This window comes from Gadus morhua, chromosome 4 (genome assembly GCF_902167405.1).
Source record: "Gadus morhua chromosome 4, gadMor3.0, whole genome shotgun sequence".
Lineage (NCBI taxonomy): Eukaryota > Metazoa > Chordata > Actinopteri > Gadiformes > Gadidae > Gadus > Gadus morhua.
The window spans coordinates 23064205-23083333 of NC_044051.1; the positions used below are offsets into that span (position 1 = coordinate 23064205).

The following is a 19129-nucleotide window of genomic DNA, read 5'->3' on the forward strand; positions in this document are numbered from 1 at the left end:
CCGGTTTTACAGCATAATAGCGCCATTTTTAAAAGGCCGTGACAGAAGCGAATGAAGAATTTTGAAGAAGGAGAAGAAGAAAACACAAGAACGAATTATGATAATTATAAATATAAACAAGCCAGCGATTTCCACTTCCACGCCCACAGATTCGTTCGTTGCTCCCCCTACTGTTCTGGCGGAGAATCCCCTTGCAACACGCGCAATCCTTAAGGAACCTTAAAGGAACCGTAAATCAAAACTTGTCTAAAACAAGTCCCTTGTGTAAATTACGTGCTTACGTCTCTGCGTCTAAAACGACCCTAAATCGGCCTTGACTGCTGCTGAGATGGACTGTCTGCCTCGAGTTTGGGAGGGCTGGAGCGGTCTGTGGGCTGGAGTGCTATCTGTTTATCGTTGCAACCCCCAGCCTCGTATTGAGATCGCGGCGCGCGGTTTCAAAATAAGAGCGCCCAACACGATTTTTTTTTTTTTTTTTTTTTTTTTTTTTTAATAATTAAAAAAACTTTTCAAAACAGCTCGAGGGCCATTAATAGACACCCCGCGGGCCACAAAAGGCCCGCGGGCCGCTACTTGAGTATGACTGCTCTACACGTTGAGTTGAGTCCAATGACACCAAGCATGACACTCTAGAAAATGGTAACATGTATTTTACATGGTACACCTAGGTCTAGGACATTATCTCGGTGTAGCAAGAGGGCGAGCTTGATCTCATTGGACTCAGCTTAACGTGTAGATGCTAAATAACATGTAATTTGTCAAAAATCTCCATCGGGAAGCAAATCTATAGCTGGTCATTATTGATAAAGGCCTCCAAAATCGACAGCTAATTACTACCCCGAAACATATTCAAATATGATCATGTGTGGCACTGTTGCAATCGCCTCGAAACGTAGATGTCAAAGGACACCTTGTTTGCCCCGTTACGTAACCGGGAAGATATTTTCATATTTCTAATGAATTGATTCATATTTTAAGGTTCTCGGAGTGATACTTTAAGCGGCTGCAGCAGAAGTGTTGAGACGAAAGATGATATCAAGACATTTATAGAATATTCACATTCACATTATGATTCTTCGTCATAACATCCGACCAAACATCCTTTACAGTCACCAAGCGAGGATTATGAAAGTCCAGGCCCCCCCTTCCGGCACTCAAGGTCCGACTGGGCCAAGTTTAGGGCAGGAAGGGCCCCCCATTCCGGCCCTCGGGGTCCGACCGGGCCAAGTTTCGGTGCGGGGGTCCCAGTTAGGCCTTAGAATAAGGTATTCAAATTTCAGGGCGGTAGGACCTTCCTATCTCAAAAACTGTTTTTCCACCACATTCTGAACCATTAGGTCTTGCAGGTAACACTTCTGAGGGGCTTTGTCCAAATGACAGTCCATTTGGGAAAACTTTTTTTCTCTAAGGGCTAGAACTCCAAATCTCGGATATGTCGTTCTCGGGGCCCCGGGAAATGTGTGTAAACATTTTAGCATCCCTAGCTATCTCGAAAAGGCCGGAAAAGGGGCGTGACCTCCCACAGTACGGTAAATGTACATAAGACAGAGGTTAGTTTCTAGTCCCCATTTTTTGTGGGATGGAGGTGTACATTTGTGGCTTAAGGTGTGTAGTCACAGCTGGCCTGTGGCCACGTTTTTGAAGTCTGGGGTCAAAAGGTCAAAAGGAGCCGGCACCACGCCGCTTATGAGATAACAAAAAGTGAATGTGTATTTCTCTAATAGCTTTTTGTCATTATTAAAGAGAAGCCTGATTCTAAGATATGCGTGTTGGATGGCTAGGGTGTAGGTCTGGGAAGAACTTCAGGCCAAAATCTTGCAAGTGAGCCGCTGGGTGCAGGTGCAACGAGATGGAGCACTTGCTGAGTCATTTCCTGTAGGGCTGGAGCCACAGGTTGAAGCGTATGCGTCCTTTGAGACCCCCTTTGATATATATGAGACCTCAAAGTAAAGCATACTTAAATGTTGTCGACCCAGTCACCTATTGCATCACTTCCTTTAGGGCTTCGGCCTAAAGGACAAAGCCCCTCAGATGTGTTACCTGCAAGACCTAATGGTTCAGAATGTGGTGGAAAAACAGTTTTTGAGCGACAAGTCATTCCTCAGCTGGACCCAGATAGTGAAGATACACTAACAGGAGGTGAGGAAGCATCCAGTGAAGAGGAGCTCGTTCAAGAGGAAGTTGCCTTGGAAGAGAGAGAGCCTGATATACAGTCACCTGAAAGTCAAAGTGAAAACAGTGCAAATGAACGATACCAGCGACCTGTGAGGGAAAGACGAGCGCCTAGGGTTTTCACATACGACCAGCTGGGCAATCCCGGTTGTTACAGCACTGTATGTCCAAGTAACGCCATGTACTGGTACCTGCCAACACACTATGGGACCATGCAAGCAACACATGGATGGCCGACTCCAGTACAGCATGCCAATTTCCAGCCAGCTGTTGTTCCTTGGTACTAAAGGAAGAGCATCACACATACACACACTCATATACTCATGGATTTTTTTGGACTGAGCCGAGTGCTAACACATACACACATGCATTACACACATTGATGGACTGTTGAGACCGCTGAGTGGGAACACATGAACACATGCTACAAACGCTCATGGACTGTTAAAATGAATGTGCTTGGATGAAGACTGTTGTCAGTTAATCCATTGGTCAACTACTTTAGATTTATCATGTCGGGGACGACATCTGAGTTGTAGGGGAGTGTGTAATGGTTATAAATTCGTGTTGTAGTAAAAAGGTTTAAAATGTTTAATGCAGTAGATGAGTGCTTCAAAATGCAAAAACGGACTTTTCTCACTATTTTTATCTATTACCCATTGCTCTGCCCTTTGAAGTTATAAAGTGATGCTGGTAAAATATGTTGTTTATTTCCATGTTTATCTAAAAAATTCATTATTCTTTATTTGCTCCAAAATTATTCTAAAGAGCTAAATTAGGAAAGTTGTTGCAGAGTTTCTTTATTCCACCTCATTTTGTGTTCAATCTTTCGATGGTCGGTGTTCGATTGCTTTTGTTTTGCCTCGGTCAGCCTGTAGGGGGAATAGCGTGCTTGCCGTTTTTGCGGCCATTACAACTTTGGACTTGACCACAACACTGCGTCCTCGTTGTTCATTCTATACCCCCCTCACAGGGGTGTAACATATATATATATCTGTATATATATATACACGCACACACACACCCATCGGCACGTACATACATACACACATATATATATACACACACACAGGTGCTGGTCAAATTATTAGAATATCATGAAAAAGTTGATTTATTTCAGTAATTATATTCAGAACGTGAAACTTACATATTATATCAATTCATTACACACAGAGTGATATATTTGAAATGTTTATTTCTTTTAATTTGGATGATTAGTACTGACAATTACTGAAAATCCCAAATTCAGTATCTCAGAAAATTAGAATATTAGTTACGACTAGTACAAAAAATGATTTTTTAGAAATGTGGGCCAACTGAAAAGTATGAACATGGAAAGTTTCAGCATGTATGGCAATCAATACTTAGTTGCAGCTCCTTTTGCCTGAATTGCTGCAGCAATACGGCGTGGCATGGAGTCGACCAGTCTGTTGCACTCCTCAGGTGTTATGAGAGCCCACGTTGCTTTAATAGTGGCCTTCAGCTCTTCAGCATTGTTGGGTCTGGCATCTCGCATCTTCCGCTTCACAATACCCCATAGGTTTTCTATGGGGTTAAGGTCAGGTGAGTTTGCAGGCCAATCAAGAAGAGGGATACCATGGTCCTTAAACCAGGTACTGGTAGATTTGGCACTGTGTGCAGGTGCCAAGTCATGTTGGAAAATGAAATCGTCACCTCCATAAAGTTGGTCCGCGGCAGGCAGCATAAAGTGTTCTAAAACTTCCTGGTAGACTGCTGCATTGACCCTGGACCTCAGGAAACACAGTGGACCAACAGCAGCAGATGACATGGCACCCCAGACCATTACTGACTGTGGAAATTTTACACTGGACTTCAGGCAACGTGGATTCTGTGCCTCTCCTGTCTTCCTCCAGACTCTGGGACCTTGATTTCCAAAGGAGATACAAAATTTACTTTCATCTGAAAACATAACTTTGGACCACTCAGCAGCAGTCCAGTCCTTTTTGTCTTGAGCCCAGGCGAGACGCTTTTGACGTTGTCTCTTATTCAAGAGTGGCTTTACACGAGGAATGCGACAGCTGAAGCCCATATCTTGCATACGTCGGTGTGTGGTGCTTCTTGAAGCACTGACTCCAGCTACAGTCCACTCTTTGTGGATCTCCCCCACATTTTTGAATCGGTTTTGTTTGACAATCCTCTCCAGGGCGCGTTTATCCCTCTTGCTTGTACACTCTTTTCTACCACATCTTTTTCTTCCCTTCGCCTCTCTATTAATGTGCTTGGACAGAGCTCTGGGAACATCCAACCTCTTTGGCAATGACCTTTTGTGTCTTGCCCTCCATCTTTAAAGTATCAATGGTCATCTTTTGGACAGTTGTCAAGTCAGCAGTCTTCCCCATGATTGTGTGTCATACAGAATCAAAACGAGAGACCATTTAAAGGCTTTTCCAGGTGTTTTGAGTTAGTTAGCTAATTAGAGTGTGGCACCAGGTGTCTTCAATATCTGACCTTTTCACCATATTCTAATTTTCTGAGATGTTGAATTTAGGGTTTTCATTGGTTGTCAGCTATAATCATCTTCTTTTTGGCAAAAAACACTTATAATGTATCAGTCTGTTTAGAATGAATGTATACATTCTACAGGTTTGACTTTCTAAATGGAATTAATGAAATAAATCAACTTTTTCATGATATTCTAATAATATGACCAGCACCTGTATATACATATACACAAATACATATGCATAAACAAACACATATATACACATACATACATCCAGAAAAGAACATTGTGCTGGTCACCCCAGAATGATAGAACATCTTTAGAAGCCTGCCACACATGTCAAATGACCTGAGCCTTCTGAGGAAGAAGATGCTGCTCTGACTCTTCCTATACAGTGCCTCTGTGTTGTCTGTCCAGTCCAGCTTATTGTTTATGTGCACTCCAAGGAACTTGTATGTGTCCATGGTCTCTATTTCAACCCCCTGGATGGTAATGGGGGTTGGGGGCTTCTTGCTCCGTCGGAAGTCCACCACCAGCTCCTTGGTCTTGCCGATGTTAAGCTGGAGGTGAGGTGGTTCTCCTCGGACCATCTGACGAAGCCCTCCACCACACCTCTGTACTCGTCTTCCCTGTCCTCACTGATGCAGCCCACGATGGAGGAGTCATCCAAGAACTTCTGTAGGTGGCGCGTTCCAGAGTTGAAGGTGAAGTTGGAGGTGTAGATGCTGAAGAGAAAAGGTGAAAGTACTGTTCCATAGTAGTACCACACGGTTTTTTATTGAAAAGCATTGAAGGCATTTCTACATGAACATACAAAGTTAAAATAAAAATAAAACATACGTTTCATAATAATTAGCAAATTTTTTATTTACATGTAGTTAAATCAGAAACCATATACTGATGCAGCTTGTTATTGATTTAGTAATAAACTATTGATACTGCTATACTGAAACCCCCCTTCCCAGAACACAGCTGTCCCTTTCATTCAGAACATTCTTCATGTATTTACAAACCAGACAATCAACTGCCAGATTGCTGGACATGGCTGTCAAAATAATAAAGAATAAACATTGGCCTTTGGAAGGAGAAAACTTTGTAAAAAGAGATGGAAGAGATGTATAGTGAGCCATGTTAGTCAGGGTATGGATATGATTGTTTGCATTTCATATAGAAACACTACAATATACTAAAGTTGTGTTTGAACTTCATTTCTGCGTTGATTAGCAACAAAGGTTCTTGTCACTAGTGATCTGAGGGGTGTTCCACGAACGGAGGTTTAACAAACACTGAGTTAACGCTGAACTCTAGGTTGATTTACCCTGTGCCGACTAACCCAGAGTTTTCGGTTCGACAGCAGCGGTTATGCATTAGTTCAATCAACTCGGGGTTGGTTAACACAGGGTTGTGCGCGTCCACGCCAAACCTAAAAAGACGTGATGTATGGATCATGGAAACCCTGATCGAAATGGCGAAATGGGCCGCTTATTTCAATGAAATGGAACTTCAGGTTCTCCTGGAGAGCTATGACGAGGAGAAGGACATTATCACAAGAAAAGGGAACGCTAAAGCCTCTGCAACCCGGAGAGCCAAAGCCTGGCAGCGGATCGCTGACCGCGTAAATGCGTTAGTTACACGTCAAAAGCATGATCCTTAATATTTGAGCCATGAATATATAAATATCCGAGTTAAGCATTCTTAAAGATCCTACCACATAACCCCTTTCTTCTAAAAAAATATGTACTCCGATGGCTTCCAAGCGGTCAGCGGATCAAGTACCATAAAAATGAAACTGGTAAGCTTTTCCCACCATCGTATTGCTATATATTTAAATAAGCCATTTTTTTAAGCCAATCGTGAAAAGGCTGACAGTCGGCAGACTGGATCTGGCCCTCAAATTGTCTTGACCCCGGTGGAGGAGCTGTTAATAAACATAAATTCAGGGAGCCCTGGCATGGAGGGGGTACCTGGAGGTAGGCTACCTACCTCCTCAGAGAGTCAGGGGCCATACCCCACTGGTTGAATGTAGGTTTTTGTGGTTTCTTGTATTTGAGATTTTTTTTTGCCTTCGAAATAACGCATGCAAACCATGTGCTTGCCACAGCGCATACTATTCCAAATGTTTCTTTTTTTGGTAACTGGGTAGAAAACCTAAAAGTGACAATTCATCAACTTCACAGATCAAGATGGATTAGTGCGTGTAACGATCAAACAATCTCCAGTGGATGCAAGTCTGTAAGGACTATTTTATACTTTGTGTTGCAAGTGCCTCTCGGCATAGTAGGCCTACTCAGACAATATTGCTCTTTGTATGATAGGAGGCCGATACAAATCTTGGATGGGTAATCTGAAAGGACTGAGATGTGCTCAGCATCTCCAACATTATAGCCTAGATAAAACTACCATTTGCAAAAAACAGAGGGCTACGCAAATAGTCTGGAGTGAACTGAGGCCAGGTCCTCGATTGGTAGTGTTGGCTATGTAAGGCTATTTATATTAAAGATTTGCGCGAGAATCTATAGGCCTATCTCTCCACTCCAGCAAAAAGTCATTTGATATGCCAAGATGTCGAGCCGTGGTCTTATCAATCGCTCCCGGTGGATTGCACGTATAATTTGCGCTCCGATATCAGCAGTTCTCTCATCAAAAGGGCATGCCATTGTGAACACATGAAATCTGCGGTGAACGCAGATTAAATACCCAAAACCGGGTTATGTTTCAAACTTAACCTGCGCAAAACCTGCTCCGACCAGGTTTGATTCAGAGCATGTTTCTATAAAACTAACATACCGTGATCCTTTTGGAACGGAAAACCTAGGGTTACAGCAAACCCTGGGTTAATTTACCTGGTTATGTGATAAAACCGGCTTTGTTGAACACCCCACTGAGCATAGTCCGCAAGAAAATGTTGACATAAGTGATGTCTGCTAATCTTTAATGGATGTGTGTTTGTTAACATATATGCCAACCTTAAGTAGTCCATTTTACATGCTGTTAATGATTTCCTCTTTCAGCCATAATGTTAATCATCTGGATTAATTTCTCTGTATAGTAAAAGTCTTGTGAAAATGTAAAGAATGTTCTTATCCAACGGAGCAAATTACACAATTTGAGACAAATGCTCTATGGACATGTCAGATTAAAGTGCCATGCACGGAGGACAGAGGACCATTAAAAAGTGTATAAAGTGTTGTGAAGATAGCTCAATCAATGATGTCACAGGGTCAATAACAAAAAAGGCACCACTTTGCCCGCAAAGGGGCGCAAAATCACATGTTAACAGCATTTACTGTGAAACCATGACTTGAATTCAAGTCATCGGCCCAGAGTGGCAAAGTCCCGCAAATTGCTGGAAAAAGAGTGGTTGCTGGGGTTGAGGCTGTGAATACCTTTCGAGACTGCTAGAAGTCCAAGACCTTGCAATGTCATGTGAGATACACATTTACATGTTGGCAAACATACGGATCTGCTCCATTATAAATTAACTGAAAGACACACCAGGAGGACTCGGGCCTTCACCTATCCCGGTTCCATTTTACATTTCTGGAGAGGTGTGCGTTACCTACTGTAATGGATTCTGAGGGCTACGCCGGTGGCATAGACCTGTTGTAGCTCGGCATGCAGCTGTTTGACGCAGACGTATAATTAAATCTGATCATGGTTCCCAGCTGCTGTGTGTATGAGTTCCATGAACACACTGAGGTAAAGTGTATGTGTTCCTTATTGCCGTCGATTCAACAGCCAACTCAAGGGCAAGAGTTGGCTGTGATCACACCTTGCTTGCAGGTAAATAATGATGGCGGCTGTTACTGAAGCCAGACTGTCATGGCTATACTCAGTTCATATCTTGCATACATATATATACACATATATATTGTGTCGCAATTGATCATTCTATCATATATCCTCATGTTTCCACCAACATTGCACGGCCATGCTCAAATCTGTAGTATCCATACACACCTCTGTAGAGGTTCATATAGATCTCCTACCTCTTGGGGTGTGAGGGGCCCAGAAGACAAAGCTATCAATCTTCAAAGGCGTGGTTTCCTTAATGCCTATATCACACTGTCCCGATATTGACATCAGATGGACACACGATAAAGGAAATGTTCATATTCGGCTCTGATCGAGAATACATATGTTCAGATTAGATTTGCATTGTAATTGGAAATCGAGAGATAAACCTGCTCCAAAGAAGCATCAAAAAATGGGTCGATATTTAAGGTGAATAACCACACATCCCCGTTACAGCCCAACCAGACAAATGTAGCATTGCACCCCATTAGAACAGATCATGGAACAGCTGGGGTCATGGTTGGTCAGAAGGGATGGGCTCAACAGTTGAACTTTGGTTAAAAGGATAATTCTGTGCCTATTCACAGATTGAATGATTCTAGCATGATCTAAAAAGTTTTTTTCATGTTTCTATTATTTTCACAAATTGCATAAATAATGAGTTTGATTGTGTAGTAGTTTCACTTCAAATTCAACTATTGAATAAATGCTACATTTTTCATCTTCTCAAACATTTGCATGCTTGCCTACCATTCTAGCTCAGCTACATCACAATATGAAGAAGAAAAAAACACAGATTGGGGATATAATGGTTTCTACACACTAGAATCAAGTTGGACAATCTGTGGATACTAGTATGGTGTTTAAACGCTAGGATCATGGCCTATTCAAGAGCACCTGTGAATACGCCATGTTGTCCACGATAGTTAACTTATCCTTATCCTTTAACTTTAAGCTCATTAGTGTTTCTTGCAGTATACGTCCAGCAAAGAACAAGCAATATTCAGTGACCCTTGGTTGACCCTTGTTGATTTTCATTTCCTGGTTTTAAGCACTTCCATCTACAATATTGTAAACTCCCACAAGCAGCAACTAGAGGCTGCAGTGCTTTTCTTCACGTATTGTCTCTCTCTCATTGAGTACATGTCCTTGTCAATCAGAACATACATCTTTTTTAATCAGTCCATGTCCCTGTAAAATGGAACATGCCTTTATTTTACTCAGTACATGTCCCTGTAAATCTCTTGCAGGAGCGGATGGAGAGACGTGTCCTCCGTCGTCTCAATGTCCTGCACCAACTGAGCATGCTCGGTGACCAGCTCTCGCAGGTCGGCCAACTTCTGCAGCAGCTTAGGGAAGAGGAAGGCATTGTCACGGTGGTTGGCCACCAGATGAAGCTGCAGAGCCTGCACAACACTCTCCTGGAGTCGCTCCACCAGGGAGGCGTTCACTAACCCTGGACGATCTGACGAGACGGGGCAACGAGGAGAGGAGAGAGGATAAGAAGAAAAATTATGGAGGGAATGAAACGACAATGAGAAACGAAAACAAATGGATTTGTTCAGGACTCCCTCTAGATGAATATGACAGCCCTGAATAAATTACGTCAACTAAACAAAATTTCTGAAAATTGCTATGCAGCATCTCAAAAGTTGAGGAATATGGACATTTCTAAATCCCTCATACCCTCTCAAAATATGTATGGGGTTATGATTAATTAATAACGTTCTTTCCATCACATATTTCCAAATTCATCACAGTTCTATTTCTATCCTACAGAAAATATTTGTGCAATTGAACCGGAAAGCTCATAAAGTGTAATGAAGTAAAAATAGCAAAACATTCCTATGGAGAAGATCTAGGCTTTTTCAACCTTTCACTAGAAGGGTCATTAAAATATAAACAGGAAACGACCCGCTGGTGTGCAGGCTGGTTCACCGCACCTCCGCAGCAGATGATTGCAGAGACGAACAGCGCCAGGTCGCTGTCATCCAGCTGCAGAGCGTTGAAGCGCGTGGCAAACTGGAACTTGGGCTCCATCATGTCACTAAAGGGCCGCCGCAGACTTTTCAGGAACTCACGGGTGATGAAGCCCCCGCCGCGCGCCACCAGGAGGCCGTCTTTATTCATGCAGGAGGCAAGGAGGGTGAAGAGGGCCTCGTACACACCGTACTTCAACAGGGTCACCTAGGGAACAGAACCGAGCACGGATAAGACACATTTCTACAATTAATTTTAAATTATATTTTGTCTGTGTATTTTGATATTTATTTTATAACAAAAATAAATATTACAAATAAATATTTTTATGCATTTTAAATCAATAATGTAGTAGACCCTTGCCTTGAAGCAATAATTTAATTTACCTGACCCTGTTATATGGTTTCATTGAAAATAACAGTTGACTCAAAGGCTTCTGCCAGAGAGAGCAGTTTGTCAACATAATGACAAGGGCCCGGTTCCCGAAACCTTCTTAAAGCCTTCTAAACGCTACGTCATTCGAAACCTCTACTTTAAGTTCTACCTTAAAATCTCGCGTGTTTCCCGAAACTTTCTTTGCTACGAATCTCTTTCGTACTTTGTTTGTTGGTAAGGTTGGTTTGAAGCGCTCATAGAACTGTACAGTAACCTTTAGAAATCCTTGTTGCGCATGGAACTGCCAAATTGGCAGTGTTGTGTTTCACCAATGGTTTTAGTTCAGGTATTTTAACAGTGAATGGAAGGGAGTGATATGTTGTGTAGCAGGATTGACATGCAGGATAGCAGGATAGGCCAAGTTGTTTAATTGTAAATTCCAAGTTTGCATCCGTAGCCAATTGAGGTCAAATGAAACGGCATATTTGAATTAAGGATGTAGTCTCGGCTGTATTTTTTTTGTCTCTATTTTTGGCCATGGGTACAGCAGGCGAGGTCAGCTCGACCCGCTTCCAATAATTTCAAAAACTCGCAACTTCAAAAGATTATTGTGAGCAATCGATTTCAGCACGTTCTTTCTGGACAGCACCATTTATGAACGACATAAGGAGTGTTTCCTAATTAGACTCCTAAGAGAAGTTTCGGGAACCACGCCTATAGAGGTAAACAACTTTGATAAGACTAAACGTAGGAGTCTTGGTAGCGCGCTAAGAGTGGACGTTATCGGGAAACCGGGCCCTGCTCCTTACCAACAAAAACAGAACAATTCTTAATATCAACAACCAAAGGAATAGTGAAGACAAAGTTCATATCAAATTTTTATAAGATATTGCAGGAAGTTAAAAGAAAATAACTTTGATATTAAAGAAAAATGCGAACTAGAAATTAACAAAATAATCCAAGATGAGTGGGAGACTTCATGAAGGGAAGTACACAGGATAATAATAATAATAATAATAATAATAATAATAATAATAATAATAATAACTAGAACTGCAAGCAGTTATCCAGGGGTCCAAGCGATGTGCATTTCGCCGGCACAACGCAAAGCATGTATTCAAAACGCTACTGTGAACCTGTGGATATAAAGGTTTTGACTGAGAGGTTTGGTGTGGGAGTTATATCCCCAAACGCGTTTTTAGGAGATATACAATTTCCTCGTTTATGGCGCCCCCTTCTGGAAAAAATTTCCTTGGTATAGCGCCACCTAGTGACCGGCAGGTCTGGATTTTGTTGTCTGCGTAGTCCTCACGGACCTGGATGTAGTCATGCAATTGGCGTGTCTCACCATTTACGGTTTGGGCTGTGGTCCCACTTTCACGGTAGGAAGTATAATAATTATAAGATAAATCGCTACAAAAACAATAGGGATCCAACCTGTTGGCTTGGACCCCTAATAAGACGGATAACGAATAACAATAATGATAGTACATTTTATTTTTGCCGCCTTTCAAGTCCCCCAAGGTCAAAGAAAGAAAAAAAAGAATGATAACCAGTAGTCCAAACTGGAAAAAAGGAATTTAAATTTAGGGGATAAAAAGCATAAAATACATTAGAAATAAGAAACAAGGAATTCCTTTCATTTAAACTTTAAATGAGATACTTTAGAACTCCATTTATTATATAAAATGGAGCAACACCTCAGATCATTGCTGGAGGGTGTGTGGTTTGGTGAGAGGCCACACACATATTTTGGGATTGTCCAAAGATAGAAGAATACTGGCAATTTGTACAAAAACATAAAACAATTCTCTGTATAGATTTACCTCTTCAACCATCACACTTGCCAACTGCCAACTGATCTTGAAGAGAACAGCCAAACATATTTGCTCAGAGTCCTTCTTTTAATAGCGAATAAGGCAATCACAGCCTCCAGGCCACAACCCCGAACAATTACACAATGGAGGGTAAGAATCCAAGAGGTTTACAACATGCAATGTACAACAACATTATTTCAACTGGCAGCAGAAGTATTCCTAAATAAATGGTCATCCATTGCCCGACATTTTCTATTCATGAAGTATATGCAGAATTTATTTGTTTCTTATTTTTTTATTTTATTTTCTTGTGTGGGTTTGCGCATGCACATTTGTGTGCACGTTTGTTTAGTTTAATTTATTTGGTTTTCTATTATATATTCCTTTTATTATTAGTACTATTATTATTTTATTTATTTTAGGGCAATGGTCATCTGAAATGTAAAAATTACTTCATTATATACCAATTGTAGTATGTATTTATGTGGTATTCCTGAGATAAAGATATATCACATCCATAATTACATCCAATCACATCCTTAATGAAATCAATCACATCGTTAATTACATCTGTCGCAACCGTTCAAATGGGGCTATTGATTTTCTGTTCACAAAAGGTGTCTGACTTGTTGATTTATGAAAATAGACATTGAAATGAAAGCTAAATTTGGAATAGTATATTTAGCTTATTATATAATACTGTTCATGCTGAGACTGCTTTCTTTTTGCTACCTGTCTGTGTGCGTGCTTTGCGCACCGTCAAGGGAAAGAGGCGGTGGTTGAAAAAAATCGTATTAAGTCAACTAATGGTTTATTCGTTTCCCAGTATCATTTCCTTAATTCAGAAGACAGTTTTGTTCATTTGAGTTTTTGTAATTGTTGGAAGCGAGTCGAGCTGACCTCGCCTGCTGTGCCGTATATGTAGCCATACTCTACTATTGGGGAAACACAACACTGCCAATGTGGCAGTTCCATGAGCAACGGGGATTTCTAAATGTTACTGTACAGTGGCGTCGACTAGCGTCAGGAGCTGAAACATCACTATGGTAGAGCTAAGAAGGTTCTACGAGCGCTTCAGACCAACCTTACCAACGAACGACGTACGAAAGAGATTCGTAGCCAAGAACGTTTCGGGAAACTCGTGAGATGTTAAGGAAGAACTTGAAGTAGATGTTATGAATGACGTAGCGTTAAGAAGGCTTTAAGAAGGTTTCGGGAAACCCAGAGCTTTTCCAATTCTTGATGACTTTGTAAATAGTGTCTAATTTGTGAGTACCTATGAACTTGGTTGGATATATCATATTTCTCTTTGAGCTGTTGAAATGAATTTAGGACTGCTCCGTCAAACAGCTGGTCCAAAACCACTAAACCCCTTTCCTTCCATTTCCTTCCTTGCTTTTCCAGCCTAGCTGGGGAGAACTCAGTTGTTTGCTATCCTTATAGCTCTGGAATTGGTCATTGGAAGTTTAGGTTTTTTCCATCATAATTTACCATATTTTGAAGGTGTTTTTACTAGGGCTGGACAAGTTAATGCGTTAATTATGCGTTAACGCAATCTTATTTTAACGCGATAAATACAAATTGACGCACATTATCTTTTTCCACTTTGATTTTGAAAGGTTTTGCCCACAGAATGTCAACATTCATATCAGAAATATTTTTGGTTTTTAGTTCCACTTACTTTACATTCAATTACACTTGCAGTAAATCACTGCCTGATTACAATTGCAGTAAGTGACAGCCTGTTTACAATTCCCAAATCTGTGGCGCCACTTATTTAACTAAATTAACTACACTTGTAGTAACTGTTTACAATTCCCAAATTGGTGGTGGTCCGTGAATTTCATATTCAATCCACACTGAGTGAGTCAATAAAACTCTCAATATCACTTAGTCTAGTTTTTGCTTCTTAAGTACATTTGGTATGAATGATAATGTGTCATTCCATTTGATAATCTCAGTTAACTTCAATTGGAGTGGATTTAAAATATAATTTTAAAAGTGTGATTAATCCTGAGTTAACTCACCAAAACTATGCGATTAATCGCGATTAAAACTTTTAATTGCTGCCCAGCCCTAGTCTTTACTCAATACACTAGCAATCCCCCATATGTCTTGATTTAAGAATGGGATTGAATCCAATGGCAAATTTGGGCATTCACTCTGCTCCATTCCAACCAGTCAGTGTTTTGGGATATCTAAGCAACATTCATCTGAGTTTGGCTGCCCAATAATAGTTTGTCAGGCTGGGCAAGTCTATTGCTCCACTTTCTTTTGGGCAGAGTAGTCTTTTAAATTTAAGTCTGGGTCGCTTGCTTTACCATATACATTTGGAAATCCATTTATCCAATATAGTAAATGTGGGAACAGCAACATAGATAGGTAGTGATGGAAGAGAAAGATCAACCTTGGAAATTTTTTAATTTGTATAGTTTATTTTCTTCATTGTCAGAGAGAGTGGCAGGATTTCCCATCTTGTAAGGTCAGCTTTTATGTGGCCTATCAATTTCCCATAGTTGGCTTAAGCAATTTTGAGGTCTGTCGTAATAATAATCCAAGCATCTAAATCCTGGAGACCAGTGGAAATCAAGCTTTCTTGAGAATTTAATTGGCCAGTGTCCAAATAAAATCATTGCCTCTTATTTTGATTGGTTGATTTGATAACCAGAGAGTTCTCCATATTCCTTTAGGGTGTCTATAAGTTGCAGGGATAGAAAGGACTGGGTCACTTGTAAAGGTCAAGATATCATCTGTATAAAGAGATGTCTTGTGATCCTTATTTCTAATTTATTTTATTTCCTCATCTTGTTTTACAGAAGCAGCCAGGGATTCAGTATTTGTAGCAAATAGCAAGGGGCTAATACAATCCCCTTGTCTCAGCCCCCTCTGTAGGTCAAATAATTCCAAACAGCATCTGTTTACTCTTACACGTGATTTGGGATTTTTGTAGATTACGCTGACCCAATTCACACATTTTGAGGGAAATCCCATTACAGATTGCGTTTTGTACAAAAAGTCCCAATTTACTGTGTCAAACACTTTCTGTGCATCATATCGTATAAACATAGATGTTTTCTTGTTTCTTTTAGCACAAGTAATGATGTTAAGGGTTCTTCTTATGTTGTTAGCACCAGTGTTGGGAAACTTCATTTTCTACGTGAACTAGTTCAAAGTTCAGTTCACAAATTTTAAAATGAACTTCAGTTCAACGTTAAGTTTAGAACTAAGTTCTCAATTCCAAAAATTAACTAGTTTATAGTTATTTTTTTAATATGTTTTCAATATGTTGCTGCAAGCTTTATTGTCGGCTTATAGTCCGAAAATTACGGTAGTCGATCGTCGATTAATCATGCTTATCCCTACTAGTATATCATATCATATGGGGCAGATTTTCGAAACGGCTTGTAAGGCTAATCACACTCACACCTGGTGGTATAATATGTCTTTAACTTTAAATGGTAAAAGTAGCCAAAACACAATGTTCTTATAAAGTAAATCATATAATGTATTCTTTTTTCTAATCGCTACTTACAGTTCCATGTGTCGTTTGTTCCTCAATGACCTTGATCACCATGGAGAATGCTCTTCAGATCTGGGTTGGTCATTAAGTTTGCTCTGTTTGATGTTGAAGCCTCAGTCCAGTTATTCCACAAAAGTCCCGCCTGGAGCGTGTCCCGTTTGTCCAGTTGAACATGGATACCCATCTTTCAGAGTGTTGTGGCCGCGTCTGCGAGGGTCGTGAACGTAATCGTTCCGGAACCCAGGTGAATTTTCAGCTTGGCAGGGAATGGCGATTGAGCTTTGATGTTCTTCTCTTTAAGTAGTTTCATCACGTCTCTTACTTGCTTGCGTTTCCTCTGGATATCTGACGTGTAGTCCTGGTCAAAGAATATCTTCTGCCCGTTACATGGCACTCGGGGATGGGCCGATAGTCGATTCTATCGACTATCGACGATAGATGGATTCCATCGTCGAAGTTGCCGATAAAAAGGCGATCATTTTTTTTTTCTAATAAATTTTTAATTATTATTATTATTTATCTTTTTGAAAAACAGCGCTGTGGTAGCTATTTTTACAACTTAAAAAGCCCCGCAAATTGTAATTGAAGTTAACTGGCACAGTTGGAAAACATACTATGTAGCGCTGACATGCCGTATTCACTCACTGCTGCGAGAGTAGAGGGGAGGGGCTCGAAACCTACCGGTCTGCTCGCACGGCGAAATGACATCACACCCCGCTGCACCATTTCCGGGTCACAGCTGTGGTACATGAGCTGTGTCCGAAATCGTTGCCTATTCACTCGCTCACTATTCCCTATAGTGTTCATGATATAGTGCACTACATAGGGAACGAACAAACGAGAATTCGGACACTACGCTGAACATTTCTAAACGTCATTTGCGTCAGTAAATGCGCCGGGTATTTGTGTGACGCAGACAGATGCGCCCACATCATATAAACAAAACGGGCACTCTCGAGGAAAGCTGGAGGTTGTATTGATGTTGAATGTTATATTTCCTTGAACAAGGTTTTTCTTATTAATTTTGAATGTTACATTTTCTATGTTAAATCCCAAATAAATTGTTGACATTTCTAAACGAAAGCCGGAGACTCCATCATTAAATGTATTCGTTTTCGCGGTTATTCAGCTTCTTCTTCTCCTCCGGAAAAACAAGACCGCATACGGGAGTATAGGCCGATCCATACCTCCGGTCGCCCCAAACGTTGCCTCCGGAACTACCCTTCATACCTCCGTCTGGTTTCAGCGTTGTTATGGATGTTACGCAATAAATCCTCTAGAGGGCAGTGACTGTCGTTTCACAAATGAACGGCATCGACAATCACAAACATGACATCTGTAGAGATGATTTTGCTTTGTGTAATCCGAAATCGGCAAAAAAAAAGTGCAAAAAGTGTGCGGTGGCATGTGACACCCCTCACCAACCCGCAGATTATCTCCTCAAAATGTTGTTAAATGACCAGTTACAACTCATTGCCAAAGCAGGGGAACAATAACAATAAACAATAAAATAAAAATGTCAGGTATATAGTATAGTATAAGTACAAATCGTCAAATACAATATATATATATATATATATATATATATATATATATATATATATATATATATATATATATATATATATATATCTCAGATATTATACTACTCTATCTATTTTCGCGAATGGTCTGACTTTTGACTCTATACTGCCGCCTCGATTTCCGGTTCTCCCGGAGCACTCCGGATTCATAAACTCAGAGGCGACGGACCCATTTACGGACGAAACACCTCCGGGACCGGAGGTGTTTATTATTATAAATAATTATAAATAATTATTATTATAAAATTATTATAAAGTTGCCCCCCCCCCGATAGTATTGACTATCGGCGATCCCTAGGGGGCGCTATCGGACGATGGAAGCTTGTAGACGATTGCCCAACCCTATTGTCATTCCGGTGCTTCCATGCTTGCTGGATTACGGTTTCTTCTTGATTCTGTAGTCCAGAAATTTGACGATGGACCTCGGGGGGCTCGCTGGATCTTTCGGTTTCATAGTCAGTGAACGATGTGCTCTCCCTATGTTTAGGTAAAACTCTTCTGGCAGTGTCAGTGAGGTTCGGATGAGACTCAGTGTGTCCTTGTTAGATTCCTCATCTTCTTTCAACCCATATATAAAAACGTTATTCCGTCTCACTCTGGACTCTAGGTCTTCACATTTTGCTGACAGGCTGGAATCTCTTTGCAGCAAGTAGTGAAGGGCTTGCTTGTTTCTTTTCGTTTTATGTACTGTGTCACTCAGCCTCTATTTGTATTCGTTCACCCTTAGTTCTAATTTTGTCGTCCTTCAACTACTTCGGACAGTGCAGATACTACTCATGTTAAGGAGTTTTTAGAATCTTTAAAGGCTTCCGCATGCTCCTTTGTCAGTGTGCGCAGCTCGGCTAGCAGGCTATAGCAGCAGGATATAACTGAGCTGACACCTAAAAGTGTAGTGTTTAATTTGTGACCATTTAAAGCCATTTTAACCTGTCGATTAAGTGTTATGGTGTTAATGTGGACACTAACACGTTGACTCTATTTTGTCAAAAGAACAAACCATTGAATAAAGTGTATCCGGCGGATTAAGTGTAAATATATTGTTTAGTTCACCTGGTCGTTGAGGTCGAGGTGGAGAAAGCCAGGGATGTTCTTGGCGAACTCCGTCAGCTCTGTGACCGCCTCCACTGAGGCGCTCTGGCAGCAGAGGAACAGCCGGGCCTCTGCCTCGCCGGGCCCCTCCACCAGGAGCTCCTTCCCAGCTGTGAGGCCTTGGACTGGGCCGGGGCTAGGCCCTGCTGCACCTCTCACCTCCAGGGTTTGCTCCGCCGCCTGGAAGGTCTCCATGTCGTGGATAACAAATGGCTGGAGAGGGAAGGGAGATGAAAGGAGGGAGAAGGAGAGGGGAAAGAGGTTGCAGGGTAAAGTGGAGAGGAAGAGGTGAAAAAAAGAGTGAAAAAGAAGAGGCACAAGGAAAGAGAAAGGC

At 41.1% G+C, this 19129-nt stretch overlaps 1 protein-coding gene across 1 annotated transcript in view; it reads right to left on the reverse strand.

Moving 5' to 3' along the window:
- Window positions 1-7551: 7551 nt before the first annotated feature.
- LOC115541661 (peroxisome proliferator-activated receptor alpha) overlaps window positions 7552-19129 on the reverse strand; it is a 106021-nt gene continuing 94443 nt past the window's right edge. The window contains exons 6-8 of the mRNA XM_030353486.1: window positions 18757-19008; window positions 10375-10618; window positions 7552-9896 (exon numbers count right to left, since the gene is read on the reverse strand). Of these exons, the coding sequence (XP_030209346.1) occupies window positions 9652-9896; window positions 10375-10618; window positions 18757-19008 (741 nt within the window). The 3' untranslated portion in view covers window positions 7552-9651. The remainder of the gene's footprint in view (window positions 9897-10374; window positions 10619-18756; window positions 19009-19129) is intronic.